The sequence below is a fragment of the Lissotriton helveticus genome, chromosome 10 (assembly GCF_964261635.1).
Source record: "Lissotriton helveticus chromosome 10, aLisHel1.1, whole genome shotgun sequence".
Lineage (NCBI taxonomy): Eukaryota > Metazoa > Chordata > Amphibia > Caudata > Salamandridae > Lissotriton > Lissotriton helveticus.
In genome coordinates, this window is record NC_136071.1 from 922,752,500 (window position 1) to 922,768,493 (window position 15,994).

The 15,994-nt window shown below is 42.9% G+C and overlaps 1 protein-coding gene across 1 annotated transcript in view; it reads left to right on the forward strand.

The window, feature by feature from the left end:
• The window catches only part of CUBN (cubilin), a 1,583,269-nt gene that overhangs the window by 1,058,404 nt on the left and 508,871 nt on the right, over positions 1 to 15,994 (forward strand). The window contains exons 44-47 of the mRNA XM_078663578.1: positions 2,798 to 2,972; positions 5,487 to 5,665; positions 7,957 to 8,166; positions 11,567 to 11,707. Coding sequence (XP_078519704.1) covers positions 2,798 to 2,972; positions 5,487 to 5,665; positions 7,957 to 8,166; positions 11,567 to 11,707 — 705 coding nt within the window. The remainder of the gene's footprint in view (positions 1 to 2,797; positions 2,973 to 5,486; positions 5,666 to 7,956; positions 8,167 to 11,566; positions 11,708 to 15,994) is intronic.

Genomic DNA, 15,994 nt, shown 5'->3' on the forward strand with positions numbered 1-15,994 from the left:
CCTTACTTGTAAGACCTAACTGCCATGACACTGACAAATACAACTCACACCTAGGCCTACCTACCTTTGTCCCCTGGGTAGATTGGAGCCAAACTTAGAAAATGGGGAAGGTTAGACAAAAGGGACACCCTCCACTCAGAGGCCATCAACCTTGGTATAAGAATGGCACCCTAAGAAACTCTCATCAGAACACTCCTGGACTTGTGGAAAATTCAGAAGAACGAAGGCGGGACCTACTTATCTTGAACCATGGATCCCAAGAAGTGACTCAAATGGTCAGTTCGTTGACCAGGCAGACCACTGAATGACACAGACCGAGTGTGTCACCCATGGGGTGCGGGGGGTAGTGGTTCCCCTGGATGTCCTGACTTTCTAGGAACTTCATCAACCACAGTGTACAGACCCCAGGCTGAGAGGCCAGTCTCAGAATATCACCACTGAGATGGCAGGAGAGTGGAAGTAAATTATCTATTGCCTGGGGCTGTTGCCTCCCACTCTAAGAAACCTAAGAGGTCAAGGAAACCTCAGGAGCAAGTGGGGGACTCCTTGCCAGCCCGAAATCTGATAGTGAGGCATGCCCAAAGCCCTAGGTTGGAGCTTCCATCTGACGATGAATGTCTTGGGGCTGACTCAACACTGACAGCTGTCAATTGCCTCTGTTTGTTGTTGTCCCTTTGGGTAGAGTTTTCCCTGGGTTGGAAACAGAGGTCTGATCCAAGTGGCGAAATGGGCCACATCACCTTGCTGGCCATGGTGGTACTGTCTGCCCACTGGGAAGCATCTGTGAGTAATGCATGGTCAGGAACCTCAAGAATGGGCTCCACAGATGAGGAAAGGGTTTCTCGTGGGTCAGCCAGTGGATCCAGAGGGTGTTGACAGAGGGTAATAACTAGGTTCAGAGGGGCATAGAAATGACAAGTACCACTGCAGAACAGGCGAACTGTCCACGTTCTATCGCCTGAGCAGGGAAGCCCAGCAAGGTATTAATTACTTTATCCTAGCTGGAGGGGGTCATTTTGGTCACTCCTGGAGATGTGGAGGATTCAGAATAAGGACTGCCATGCTGCCTATAGAAGAAACACTGGACCTGCTTGCTTCCTTTCAACACAGGATCCCCAGAGGTGCATCCAAGGAGCAGTTAGCTTACCTGTATGAGCTACTCGAATACACCAAGCTTCCATAGGCCATCCCTGCAACTGCCCAGCAGACCAGCATCAACTATACTTGACTGAGCCCTGCTGCTGGCCTTTGTTGGAGTGAGTTCTGAGCCCTAAGAGGTGCCCCACCAGGTCCTGGAACATTGGCTGATATCCTCCTACTCGAGACTGCAACTGCAGTTGAAAATCCAGATGTTTGTGCGCTTCATGTCCGCGAGCAGGCTCTTCCTGTCAGCAACAATCATTGGTTCTCTCACCAATGTGAAGTTCAGGTGTCAATCTGCTCTTTACACCAAACAGTGATCATCTGAGTTTCCTTCCAATGTGAAGCTCCAGCGTCGACCTGCTTTTAGCTCAGACATCGATCTCTTTGTGGTCCCTACCAACACAAACGTACAGCTGAGGCTCCTTGTGCGGCCTTGAGCTCAGAGAATGTAAACTTTTCACCGGGATGAACCTGGTCCCTGTATCTGATCCATGCCCCATTGCAGTTTGCCTGATCGTGTGATTTTGACCCAGTCCAGCGTAACAAGATTCCTACGAAGGACTTTTTTGCTTTTTGGTGCTATTTTCACCTAAAATTTAAAAATGCATAACTCTGATTCTACTTATTGGATTTATGTATTTTTGATGTCGTTTTAAACTTTACTCTACTTTCCGAATTGGTTTGGGAATTTGCTTGTGTTGTAATTTCCCTTGATTACTGTTATAGTGCTGAACAAATACTATACACGTTGTCTCTCAACTAGGTCTGACTGCTTTTGTATCAATCTACCAGGGGATTACGCACAGGTTTATTTAGTGACTTTTGTGGTTTTGCTTCACAACGATTGTGTTTGTTACTTGAGTGGGGCTCTCATCTCTTTCAACTAATAACCCAGTAACCTTCAAGTTCCTTCTATATGTAATTTAAAATTTTCATTCAGCTCTGGGGGATGTTCAAAGCAAAGTTCCAGATGGGTAGGTGCTTATTTACCAATGACATCTGGGTTGATGTGGAAAGAGAGATTGGAGGTTAAAAGGATTGGGTTAAGCAACATCAGAATTTAGCATGGTTTATTATCTTTCAATGGTTCATTTGCACTGTTAAGGAGAATTTGCAGGAATTAAAGCTATGTAGAACAAATATTTGCATTTGTGAGGTATGATTTTTACTTACTCCAGGGATTTGAGCTTTGTATATCATATGAAGTGTACTGACACCTATGTGCCTTGGTGTATCTCATTGATATAATGAGCTGTATGGAGGCCAATTATAAATACAAAAAACACAACCCAATACACCCGCTCAATTTTTTGTTGTGATAAGTAATAATCCTAGTTAGACTTTTCAATGTAAGCTTTGAGTTTCTCTGTACATTATAAAAACATAAGGAAGCATTTATATACGATTTATAAACGTACACATTTAAAAGTGTACCATGAATCCAAGACCTGAGCACAGCCTGGTAATCTATAACTTTTTGCAAAAAAAAATAAAAAAAAAGAGGCAGACAATAGACCCAATTGTTTTTTTGGAGCTCATTGTGGTCTAGGTTCCTCAAACATCTTCGTCCTGTAATCCTAATTATCACAAATTTTCTGTCTCTTCATACTGTTCTTATTAATGATGTAAACATTGTCATTGAATTTTCAAACAGCTTGTGGAGGAAATATCTATGTGAGTGATGCAAACCCTACCGGTGTTTTGACCTCACCCAACTACCCCAACAACTATCCCGCGAATGCTGACTGTGTTTGGATCATCGCTGTGCCGAACGGCGAAGCTGTAGAACTGGAGTTCACAGAGCAGTTTTACATCGAGCCTTCAGTCAAGTATGTACAGTTTTTGTTAACTTCATGTCAGCCATGTGCTGTCTTTAATATTATCCTTTATTTCAGAGTGTAGTGCATCCTTTCAAAGCGAGCATTGGTAAAGCCAATTGTTCTCAATTTCACCTTGAATCCTGACTAAAACTTTAAAGAAAAGTCTGCTTCAGTAAACACAGAGTGTTGTTACTATTCTATAAGATAAAGAACTTAATGCATGATGATCCAGTGTAGTTTTAAGATGTAAAATAGTCTGTCATATTTTCCAGTGCATGCACTCAATTGTAAGAGAAATAATACACCAAACAGCCACTAAGTAGCATGTGGTAAGAGAGAATACTCCTTTCTGTCCGTCCAAAATCGATTCTACATATATTTTAAAGAAATGGTAACAATAGATCTTGCAGATAAGCAACTTGAAGGAGCAAGACACGAATTATTTACTCGAATTTGTGGGGAGTTCAAAGAAATAACCATGTATTGTAAGGAATAAAATATCCTCTGCCGTGCATTAGATGGATATTGCAAGTCACCTTGGAGTTTGAAGACCTTATAAAGGATCTCAGCTGCTGTTCGCATTCCTACATATGGCCTTGGAACTCCTCAATGCCTTGCAATATCATTATAATTAATGTAAGAGGGGTACTTTATCCCATGTGTAAAGATACATTTATAAAAGTATATTTCCGCCGCTACTTCCAAGAACAGATATTTCCTAAGTATCCGAAAAAAAATTCAGTTGTTTACCCTGTGGTTTTATGCATCAACTATTTGGGAACTGTTTCCCAGAAACACATTTTTCTCCTGTTTCATTGAGGGCTACGCTCCATTCTGTAAAAGCCCCAACCCATTGTGTTGAGGTGATAACAATGGAAAGCACCTACTGACAGAGACTGTTCAACAGAAGAGAGGCACACCTACTGACACCCATACACTGTATCATAGTACTAGCAGTGGACAGTGTGTAACACAGTCAGCCCTACCAATGCTAAACCTCTGAATAGGAAAAGTAAACAAGATGCAATACATGGAATCCTGAAAAACTGCAGTGCAGTGTCTGTAGTCATTTGTGATAGCGAAAAGACATAGCTGCTCAGCTGCAATATCGTATTACAGTTATATTGTGATTTCATAATGACTGCTGTCAGCGCAGCCCAGCAAAAGGGAGGTCACAGAGCATATTTATAGGTGTACTTTAAATAATGAAAAGTAGACCTGGCTTTTCCTTCTTCTGGTCTGTTTAAAAAAAAAAACTATGATCTGCAGAAATCAGATATATATTGCAACATGTTTATTTTGTTCACACTATACGTAATTACAGGAAAGATAGACTCTCTCAGCATGTTTCTGTGCATTGATGTGTTTAATTTCGCACTACACTTTACACTTCTATCCTTCCTGTATGCAACCATTCTATTTCTTTCCTACAAAAAGAGTAATTCACTTAAGACTTAAGGAGCTGTTGTTTAGTGCATCTCAATACAATTGTTCCTTTGTTTAAGCCTTGCTGTTCGAAACCACCGCTTCCCAGGGATGAGCTAAGTAATTTGCAAATGAGCCTCTCTGGGCTGAATACAGTGAGTGTATTACACGGTGAGGTTGAACAACTATACCATATATTGCACCTACACCCTCACAGTCTCCTTGCATGACGCAAGGCCAATGCAATCCTATGATGAATCTGGGTACAGTTTCTTTCATGAGAGACCAAATGGCTTAGCCAGTGCCAGTGTCACATTTGTTTTTCTCCCTGGAGAAATTATTTTCCCTGTGGATAAACCATTCTCCCATGCTTCCTCTAAATGTGGTGGCCTTCCTCACCCCTTCTCACCTTGTAAATGGTTGTTCACCTGCTCTTATCAGAGATGAATCTGCAACCTTTTTATATTAGGAATCAGAGAAATATTTATGAATACCCCAAACCCCTTGAGATTATGGCAATACCCACAAAGTCTCAAGTTTGTGGATGTCTCCTTTGTACAATGCCCACTTCCCACCTCCAAGTGGGATTTAGTCACACGTGATTTCCTGCTATCATGGAGTAATAATGTGCTTGGGTAAATAGATTTACGTGGCAAATTCACAATTATTGAATGCTTCACAAATCGAGCCATTTGAGCTTGAACTTACATGAGTAAATGGCTTAGTACATCAGGCCCCTTCTAGCTAATTTTATCCAAACACAAATAATTATTAAATAATATACCTATATAAGCTGATGTTATTGTTGTAATTATTGTTTTTAAATAGCTTCCATACTTTGTGTTCCATGCCTTCCACCCCTTTTGTGTTAAAAGTACATACTCTGCAATTAGCTAAGGGCATATTTAAATGAGTAAAACAATGAACCAAAGAAAATGAGTCATTGGAAACGGGGTGGCTTTAGAAGGCAAGCGCTTGCACTTTGATTGATCTATGTTGTGAACTGCAGGGGCTGGTTGTCTTCACAGGGTCGATTTTAGAATCAAAGTAGCATAATATAATTTTTTAAAAAATCTTATAACCCACCTCCCATTCCAGTTGCAGCTCTGCTTACCTGCAGTTAAGAGATGGTGCTGATTCCAATGCACCAGAGATTGCCAAACTGTGTGGGAGCTCTCTACCAGGTATCCAGAAGTCTCTAGGCACTGTCATGTACCTCCAGTTCAGGTCGGATAGCAGTAGGACACGCGCTGGATTCTCAATCACGTATTCCATAGGTAAGTAGTTGTTCATTCAATTATAGCTCAGCTGTGTTGGTAAAGTGTTGCACATGTTGAGTCTGACTGTAACGTAGCCATCAGAGTGTTTCTCTATCTTCAGTTTTAAATCTCTATAACTGTTAACGATAACCTATTAGTAATATGTTTTCAAAAGTTACCATTTGTAAAAGATTGTGAGATATTCTTCAATGTTGGTATTCTCACATAGTATGAACAATGGTAATAGTACAATAAAGTGTTCCCTAGTAATGAAATGTTTCTGTGAGACCAATGTCTTGTATGATGAAAATATAGACTCACAGTCATTTTTCTCAATTTTAGAAGTATCTCTTGATGAATCAAGTGAGACTGAGCAAGACGCTTGGAGCCTAGGGCCCAGCGAGTCAGGCATCTGATCCTATAGGAAAACAAAATGAGGGTGCATGACAGCTCTCCATAGGCAAAAACACGCAAAAGAACTAGCTTGTGGACCTCACTCATCAATTTGCAACCTAAGATACCATATGAATTTTAGGGTGGGAATTTCCAAGGCAGTTAGACCTTTTACCTAGACATGCACCTATATATTTTCATTCACACACATCCAAATACAGTGGGTTAGACAGAGTCAGATAGTCTCTAATGCAAGAAAGGATAATGGGTCTCCCTAGCTTTTATTTGATCGTAAAAAGCAGTCACTAATTGGGGTGCAGTGGGCCGTCACACCCATGTGCCGCATTGCCAGTGAACCTTTTACATTAATAATAGCTCTCCCTGGCCCTGTCCAAATGCCCATGTGTTATCAGTATAGGTTTGTGTGTGCTATGGGCTGGGACAAAAATGCACATTATAGATCATTCTCACTGTTTCCAGGGGGAACTGAAGATAGGAGGGATAGGATTAACAAATCACCAAATGGTAAAATTCACTTGGGTATTTTAAACAACCTACAAACATGCTAATAATTTACAGAAATATGTATTGTTTATCAATTCTTCTCATTTGAATTCAAAGCAGAAATCCTAAAATCCTAAAGGATTTTAATACTCAGAAGGAAGCCAGGTCCTCGAAGACAGCTCAGAGACTTAAGCACAAGCCCATCCCAGCAGTTCTCAATCACCCTTTCATCCTCTGAAGTTGATGTATTGAGTTATTTACTGTGCTATAGTATTGTAGTAGTAGACTCCTCCCCAACATGTGCGATTAGGTTTACAGAACCCAGATCCAAGGCATAGCCTTAACAATGCATGTAAAGTACCTACTGTACTACACACAGCTGATTTTTGCAGAGCTCGGGCATTACTGTTTTCAGTTTGATGTTTGGGTAGAGGAGGCCCAAACTGCATAAACTGATACATAGTGGGGGCAACTTACAAATGAATGTATGAAAAGTAGGACTACAGGAGTACTACTTCTTATATTCTTAGTAACTGTGAATCCAGATCCTTATGAATCAAAGAGCACAGAGGGCACAGTCTTTTCTGTTTGAACTAATTGTATGGAACGCTCCCTGAATGATTCAATTTTAGATGTTTTGGGGTCAATTTATAAAGGCATTTAGGAATGCTATAGGAATACTACTTCATATACTTATAAATGCCTTCATGGATTGACCTCATTGTTTAGATGCAATCACCATTTTTATTAAGAGGAGGACCACCACTTCCAGTCTTTGGCTTTGCTAAGTAATCCTCCTTGATTTATTCGGTTGCCAAAACCATTCTTTGCAATTAAGTCCAGGTTAAGGGCATCCGATGTGCTAGTTAAAAAATATATCATGTATATCACGCAAATGTTTGCACCTCTAGAGAGGGTGGCTGGGGGTAACACAGTGATAATTTGTTTGATAGACTAAAATAATGTCCTTACTGCAAATCAATATTGATCATGCTCTACCATTGAACAATGTGAGCAAGTGGAGGGATTGTAAGTATAATTGCTGACTGTGTAGTTCGTGTCAAACTGGGAAGACTTCTAAAGAGGTTTACCCCTGTTCTTGTTTAACAAACATCTCACCAAATGCCATGAAGAATATTTGATCATATTGATGATAATATTGGATTAATTGTATCTTTATATTCTTGCCTGTGCTCTTCTGAATTCTGGTATGATTCTCGTAGCTCACTAGTATTCTTTTGAAACACTTTAAAACGTGCAGTTTCAATATGTTTCTTCACTGATTTGCTATTTTATAGATTTTATTAGTAATGTGATTTTGCATTTTTTATCTTTTGCGTTTTTTTAAAATAAACTAATAAAAAAAGAAAAAGAAGCTGTACTTGTGGTAATTGGGTGCATTTCTTTTTCAGCCACATGTGGAGGAACTTTGACTGGACAAAATGGAATCATCCAGAGCCCTGGCTATCCCACCCTTAACTATCCAGACAACTCGCTGTGTGAATGGTTTCTCCATGGACCCACAGGGCATTTTCTCTCTATCAGCTTTGTCACACTGAACTTGCAGTACTCCCCAGATTGTACAAGTGACTACGTGGAGATACGCGAATACAATGCTTCCGGTATGCATTGCTTTTTTCCCTCTGTTACTACTATGTCAGCAAATAGGGGGACTGAATTTGAGAGATGGGAGTGACAATGAGCAGTGAGGAATCATGGGTGGCAGAGTTAGGGGTCATGAGGGGAGGGCTTAGCAATAATACTTCTCCCACCCCTCAAACACCTAATAAAACCCTGCAGTCCAACACTATTGACTTTGCACACATCTGTTAACACTTCAGCACCTCCACTCTTCCTAATTCTCTCTGAACTTTTTCCTCCAGAAATTCTAACCCTCTTGTAATGTTAAACCATTTTCACCTCTGTACTTACCCCTTTAGTTCATATCGCCCTCCACCCTTCAACCCTTGCACACAATACCTCCTTCTTCCATATGTGGCAGCTGGAATCAGTTTCACTCTTGCTTTCTGACTCCTCTGCATCTATTGACCCCTCTGCATCCACTCACCCCTCTATACTGTCCTTGATAGCTCTGTTAATTAGAGTCATAATATAACCCTTGTGCTGCTTCTTACCCACCCTTGCCCAGTAATAACCCCTTTCCCTGTATGTCTAAGGGGTGACAAAATAATTGGTGGCTCATGTATAGGTTGACTGGTCATACTTCATAAAGTCTCACTGCGAGAGCTGGGTCTAGGACTGCTCTCCAATAGTTGTTTCATTAGCCCTGTGAGGTCGCCTATCATCGACCTCAAGGCCCCCACTTCCGCTCTGAGGTCGCCGAGGAGCTTATGGGCACTCTGATCGTGATGATGGGGGTCTGATGCTGATACACATGGTGCCTCTAATATTGTTGGCTTGATGGCATCCTGGGAGGCATTGCTCACATCAAGAAGAAGGGGTGAATCTATTGCTTCAAGAGACCGCTAGGTCAAACTGACTCTGTGGGAATTGCTCGGATGGTGGTGAAAGAGCTCCCTCAGTTTGGCTTTTGACTTCATAGGCACATGGAAAAGAATTCTTACCCATGGCTCTTTTGACATTTATTTCAATGACTGGCGGTTTACTGGGGCTTGGACTTTTAATAGATGTTGGGTTACCTAAGGCACATCGGGGGTTGCAACTTGGGTGTTTCAAAGGCCTTCACATTCAACCAACAAACTGTTGATGCGGTCAAGCACACAGTTGCTTCCAGCAAGTTTTGCTATTTTCCCAGCTATTTTCCCTTTCACTGCTGTCCCCCCCCCCCCGCACAATCTTCCGCCTTTCTTTTCCCTATCCAGTGGTAGATGACAAATAAGTATTTATGCGAACTCTGGTAGAAGCGATAAGACAGTGTAGCTGGCGAGACTAACCCTGTCTATTGAGTCTCAAAGTTATCAGCTCGACAATAAAGTTGAACAGTACCTTAATCTCCTACCTAGATAGAAGATCTTAGGGAGGTTGCCCAACCCAGCCTCTCCCGTCCCGGGCTCTTCGGTATGCTGCGGGAAGGTGCAGGCACCTTTACGGTGTTTCAGGTGGGCAGCCCCTTCCACTTCTCTCTGAGGTGGTCAGGGCGTGCTGGGGGACCACGTCCCACCCCAGCCAGGCAATAGCAGGTACGTAAGGTAGTGAAAGAAGGCCTACAGTGTCCAGGAAGTGTCCCACGCTGCAGGAATGTGCAGGCGCCTTTACGGCATTTCAGGAGGGCAGCCCCTGCGCCCTTCTCTCTACTGCATGCAGGGCGTGATTAGGGATTGTGCCCCCACCTCCCCCCCTTATCCAGGCAACAGCAGGTAGGTAAGGCGGCAAAAGGAGGCCTCCATTTATCGGGAAGAATACCCCCTGTAATCTCTGGCTGTGGTGTGTGTAGCTATGTTCCCTTAATGCAGCCACTAACAGACACTCTGTTCTCACTGGCAATGAGGTCAGTCTAGGAGCAGCCCCCGGTAAGAGGAGGAAGGGAGGACAACCTCCCTCTCAAGAAGCCTCACAGGCGCGCTTGCCAGGCAGTTCGGCTCTACATTGCAAGGTTTAATATCACCTCCTGAGGCCGCAGCCGATCACAGCCGTAAGGAGGTCCGTGGCACTAAAATGGTGGGGGATGGAAAGAGCGCGAGGTCGAGGCAGTGTGCAGGAGGGGGAAACGGCGTCCAATGTTTTCTGAACTCCTCCCTCGTGTCAATGCTCACTGTTGGCTGGATCCGGCACCTCCCTTCATCAGGAGCCGGGTGCCTGCATCTTGCGCTGCCCCTCCCAGTCAATTAGGGCCAGAGTGCAGAGCGAGGGCCGTCCAGCGATGTCGGTTCCGCAGTGCAGCACAGTGGTCTGGAGGGCTCCTCAGACAATTCGGCAAGTTTCAAGGTCGTCAGAGTTGGGGGTCTCCTATGCCCTTCTGTTTGAGACCAGAGTGAAAGCAGTCATAAACAAATGTTTAAAAGAACTGGTCAGTGGCACCCACCCTTGCTCTAGCTGTAAATTGGAGTGGTTGACAGCCCCCCTGGGGTGTTTATATCTCTTTTCCGGAGACAAATCTGAACATGCATAATGGTGGCAAGTTGTGTTGACGTTTTGGCAAGATGGTGTAATGCTCACACTGACATCATGGTGGTAATTGTTCAAATATTGTGTGCGCTGCTGGTGCAATGGTGCTCAGCTGCACATTGTATTGAATACTATGGGCAATTCTTGATATTTTTGTAACCAAAACAACATTACTATCTGAGGCTTCAGCCTATAAGTTTGTTTTACCTGTATGCATCTGTACATGCATTCACTTGCCAATTCATCCATTCACAGGTTCACTCTATCAGCAAGTCATTTATCCATGCACTCACAGATGTATCCATTCATAAAATAAAATAAAAATCCACATACCCACCCATCCATTCACTCTCCTATGAATTGTCATTGCCTCAGTCAGTCACTCATTCATCCATTTATACATTCACTCATAAAAAGAACCATTAGCTCATCCTTTCAGTCAACCTCTTATACATCCACACAACTACTTAAACTCTCACACATGCACGCCCAACTTCCCCTAAGTTCCCAAGCCTATTGAGTTTGTCTATGATTTGTTTGCATGTGATTTAATATTGCGTTTTATTAGTTGTTGTATTACTGTCTAATAATAACATTCTTATTGTAGTGGTCACCAGGCTAGGGCGTTAGAGATAAATACAGGAGAGCGCATCGAAGCAAGGCAGTGTTAATGCAACTGCAAAAGAACAGACAATGTGGTATTGTATCCATATGTCGAATTTTTCACAATTTGCTGGTTAGGTTTCAGAACAAGTCGTCAAGAGTTTATGGTTTCGTGCATTTGAACTGCTTACACCAAACAACAAATGGCACTTGTGCTTATTCAGCATTTTAGTTTAGTTCATGCAGACAATGTGTTTTGCCTGAAAAGAGTGGTATTTTAATAACACTATGTGCTCATGCTTTTTGTGACCTAAAATGTTTTTTATTTATTAGGTAATATCTTGGGTAAATATTGCAGCAACACCACATCCGATCCTGTTGACACTTCTGACAGTTTTGCTTATGTCAAGTTTGTCAGCGACGGATCTGTGAGCGCTTCCGGGTTCAGGTTGCGCTTTGAAGCAAGCACTGAAGGTAACACTGTCTACTCATAAACGGCACTTTAGATGAATGACGTTATGTTATATTTTGTTATGTTATGTTATGTGTTTTGTTATGTGTATTTTTAATCACCTGCAAGGGTATCCTGACGCTGAGCAAGTGTGTGTGCCTAGCTCTGCTTATGGTAGATTACTTAATTGAAAAGCCAGGTCTTCAGCTTCTTGCAGAATTAAAACAAGAGGGGAGGAGGCACTGATGTGGAGTTGGAGGTCATTCCACACTTTAGGAGTGATGTAAGATAACAAGTGTCCTCCTGATCTTGTTCCGTGTATGCCTCGGATGTGTACCAGTAGGAGTCCTGTGAAGCAGAGGTGTCTGAGTGCTTGGTGGAAGGATATATGACTGTTCTGATACTATGGGGGCCATTATGATGGGTGAATCGCCACCGCCCGAACGGCGTTTGCGATCCGCCCAACATCTTTCCCTGCCCGCACTCCATTTACCCCCCACCATATTACAATGACGGGGGTACAGCGGCGGATGGAAAGACCATCTGACGCAGGCCCGCAGGCAGGCAATCGTTATGATGACTGCCGTGCGCTACTGGGCCATAATATGGTGGCGCTGCCTAGCAGGCACTGCCCGCCATATTATGATATGTGCGGTTTTTGGCCATACCAAGGCATGCGGTCTTTGGCTGTGGGGGCCTGTTGCGGACCCCAGGGAGTTGGGCGTTTTGGGGATGCACTTGACATTGGCATACACAAGGTGGCAGGGACCGCACGGTGCCTGTCATGTTGTGCATGCCAATGACCAACATGTATCATTTGCATTGCGGCAGGTGTTGCTTACAGCACCACCCACCGCAATGTGAAATATGCGGGATGGGACTGCCAGGGTGGCAATCGCATCCTAATGGGCATAGCGGGACCGTCGCACCTCTGACGGTCGGTCCCGTTTACCGTTACGGTGGCAGGCGAACTGTGTCGTAATGGGGTCCTAAGTTGTGTAGTATCTTGATTATGTGTGTGAGTAGTTTGAAATAAGCGCATTTGTCTATCAGGAGCCATGAGAGCTCCCTGAGGTGTGGTGTGATGAGATTTGTGTGTGGGAGGTTGAGGATGTGTCTGGTTGCGGAGTTCTGGATGATTTGTAGTCTTCTGGTAAGTGGCTTGGTGATATCCACCTATAGGATGTTACTGCTAGTGACAAGAGTGTGAATGACTTTTTTTAGTGTTGCTTGGGAACTATTTGAATCTCTTACTCATAATCTTCAGGGTGTGGAAGGTGGATGCAGTGACGGCATTGACTTGTGCGGTCATGTCCTGTTTGTTGTTGATGATTCTGAAGTTCCTTGCGTGAGTGCTGGGTATTGGTCCAAGTTCAGCTGGCCACCAGTTGGAGTGCCATAGTGAGGTGTTCCTTCTGAAGAGCACTAATTCTGTCTTCTTGGTGTTGAGCTTGAGACAGTTGGCTTTTATCTAGTTAGCGACTTCAGTCACACAGTTGGTGAACTTTTTTCTTGTGTTTGAAGTCCTCTCAGATATGACTAGTGTGAGTTAATTGTCATTGGCATTGACAAGGATGTTGATGTTTTGTGCACAGATTACGTTGGCTGGAGGGATCATGTATATGTTGAAGAATGTGGGGCTGAGTTATGAAACTTGAGGCACTCCGCAAATGCGTTTGTAGTTCTCCAAGCAGTAAGGTGCCAAGCTGTCAGCTTGTTTTCTATCCATTAAGAAGGAGCATGTCCATCAAGGAGCGGGTCCTTGGATGCCAATCTCATATAAGCACTAGATGAGGATGGGGTGTGAGATTACATCAAAAGCTGCAGAGAGTTCCAGGAGAATGAGGGCCATAATCTCTCCTCTGTCAAGGATCATGCAGATGTCATCTATGGCACCACTGAGGGCTGTTTCTGGGATGTATGACGCTACAACGCAGGCTATTACAACGCCTGCCTTTACAACGCGGTTTTTACATCGCAAACCTTTACAACGCATAGTGCTTTTAGGCGCTGGATAGTGATTTATTTAATTTAATATTCCAACTCCAGTCCCTGTGGATAGTAGGGAAGGTGTTGGATAGTAAATTAAATATATTCCCTATCCTAGAGCGCCCCCCAGCACAATGCGTTGTAATGGTTTGCGTTGTAATGACAGCGTTGTAATGGTAGTGCGTTGTAAAAGTTTTGTTGTAAGTGATGTTTACCCTGTTTCTGTATTGTCGTTAGGCCTGAATCCAAACTATGTGGCATCAAGGCTGCTGAAATGGTTGATGAAGTGTCCATTGATTAGTTTCTCTAAGGCCTGTGCTCAGTATGGTAGGAGGGAGATGGGTCTGTAGTTGGAAAGCATAGTGTGTTTTTTGAGCAGGGGAGTGACAGCAAAACACTTCAAGGTGTCCGGGAATGTGGCTGAGGCGATGGAGGCATTGGGGATGGGTGTTAGTGCTTCGCTGATCAGTAGGAGTCCTTTGGTGAAGGGGTGATGAGGAAATGAGTAAGATGGGGCCGTGAGTGGATAAACAGCCTTTGCAATGCTGCCTTTACGACACAATGACTTTAGCATGAAAACGTAACACATGCGTCTACCATGTAGGTAAGTATTTGTGCGTTTACCATGTATGGTAGGTATTGATATGGTAGGGATATATAAATATATATATATATTCTATATTTATATATTTAGGGTTTGGGGTGGGTTAAGGTGAATGGTCGTAAGAGTAGTTTTAAGGTTTCATGGTGGGTAGTGTTAAAAGGAGGTTAGGAGTAAATTAAAAAAGAGAGGGACTTGGGGGGGTTGCTCCCAAAAAAGAAAAGTTAATGTTACATTTAAAAAAAAGATAGATAGATAGATAGATAGATAGATAGATAGATAGATAGATAGAAAGATAGATAGATAGATAGATAGATAGATAGATAGATAGATAGATAGATAGATAGATAGATAGATAGATAGATAGATAGATAGATAGATAGATAGATAGATAGATAGACAGATAGATATGTCAACAGATAGATAGAGATTTCACTAATCCTATTAAACTTACTATCGCCTGGTAAAGAGATGTATGGCAAAGGCATCTGCATGGTTAAGGTATGTGTGTTATAGGCTGTGCAAAAAGGCCTGTGTGATAAAGGCAACCAATTTGAGGGGATGGCCGTCATGGTAGCAACCTTTTTGAAGGTGGTTAGGGTGCGCCACAAGCTAAGGGTCTTTCTTCAGCTGTGATGGAATGCTGAGTTGCAAAGGTGAGAAGGTCATGAAGAGGGTTAAGGTTGCCATACACAGAGGTAATTTATTTTATTGAAGAATTCCAAGAGATTGTTGCATATGTCTTGCAAGTGATTTCTGTTGCTTGAAGCTGCAGTAGGCACAGTGAAATCTTTTATGATAGTGAAGATTTTCTTGCTGCTGTTAGTGTCGGCGTTGATATGATGTGCAAGAGTTGTGTGCTTGGTGTTCTATATCTGCTGGTGGTAGCGTCATGGGGCAGATTTCAAGATGTTTTGCTGTCTTGCCTTGTTCTCCTTTTGCACTGCAGTTGCTTGCAGTGGCATTTCTTCAGCCGGAGTTCCTCTGTTACCAGCTTTCCTGTAGTCAGGCTCTTGCCATCGGCTTGCAAGTGAGGGTAGCCAAGGTGTCTGCACATGTGATGATCCAGCTGATGGCTTGTGATTCATAGTCTTGAAAGTTATTTTGATTAAAATAGTCTTGCTATGGTTGTTTACTAATATAGTCTAATGAATATTAAATTGTGATTACGAATTCATTGCTTTTAATGATACATAATATACAAATTGTGTTGGCTTTGTGATATGATTATCCATGTTTGATAGATCCAGTCAATAGCACAGGAGTATTTCTCATTGTCTCTGCTTGCTCTTTGTGAACTGTAAAAGGAGGATTTCCAACTGCTCAATGGTTCGCAGCATGGTTTCAGGAGTGAACACAGCACGGAGTCGGCACTTACCGTTGTCTTTAACAACGTTCGGCAACAGGTGGATGCTGGTCATACTACCTTGCTGATCCTCCTGGACCTAACTGCAGCCTTCAATACGATTTCTCTGTGTAGACTCGTTGGTAGGCTGCAGGAAGTTGGGATAGAGAGTTCTGCACTAAATCTGCTGTCATCGTTCCTCACGGATCGGTCACAAATAGTTGAGATAGGCCAATTTTTGTCTGCTCCTAAACAATTATTCTGTGGAGTTCCTCAGGGATCCTCTTTGAATCCTACTATTTTCAATCTCTATGTAGCCCTGCTCGCCGCTGTGGTTAGGTCTTTTGATCTAGAAGTCCTTTCCTATGCTGATGA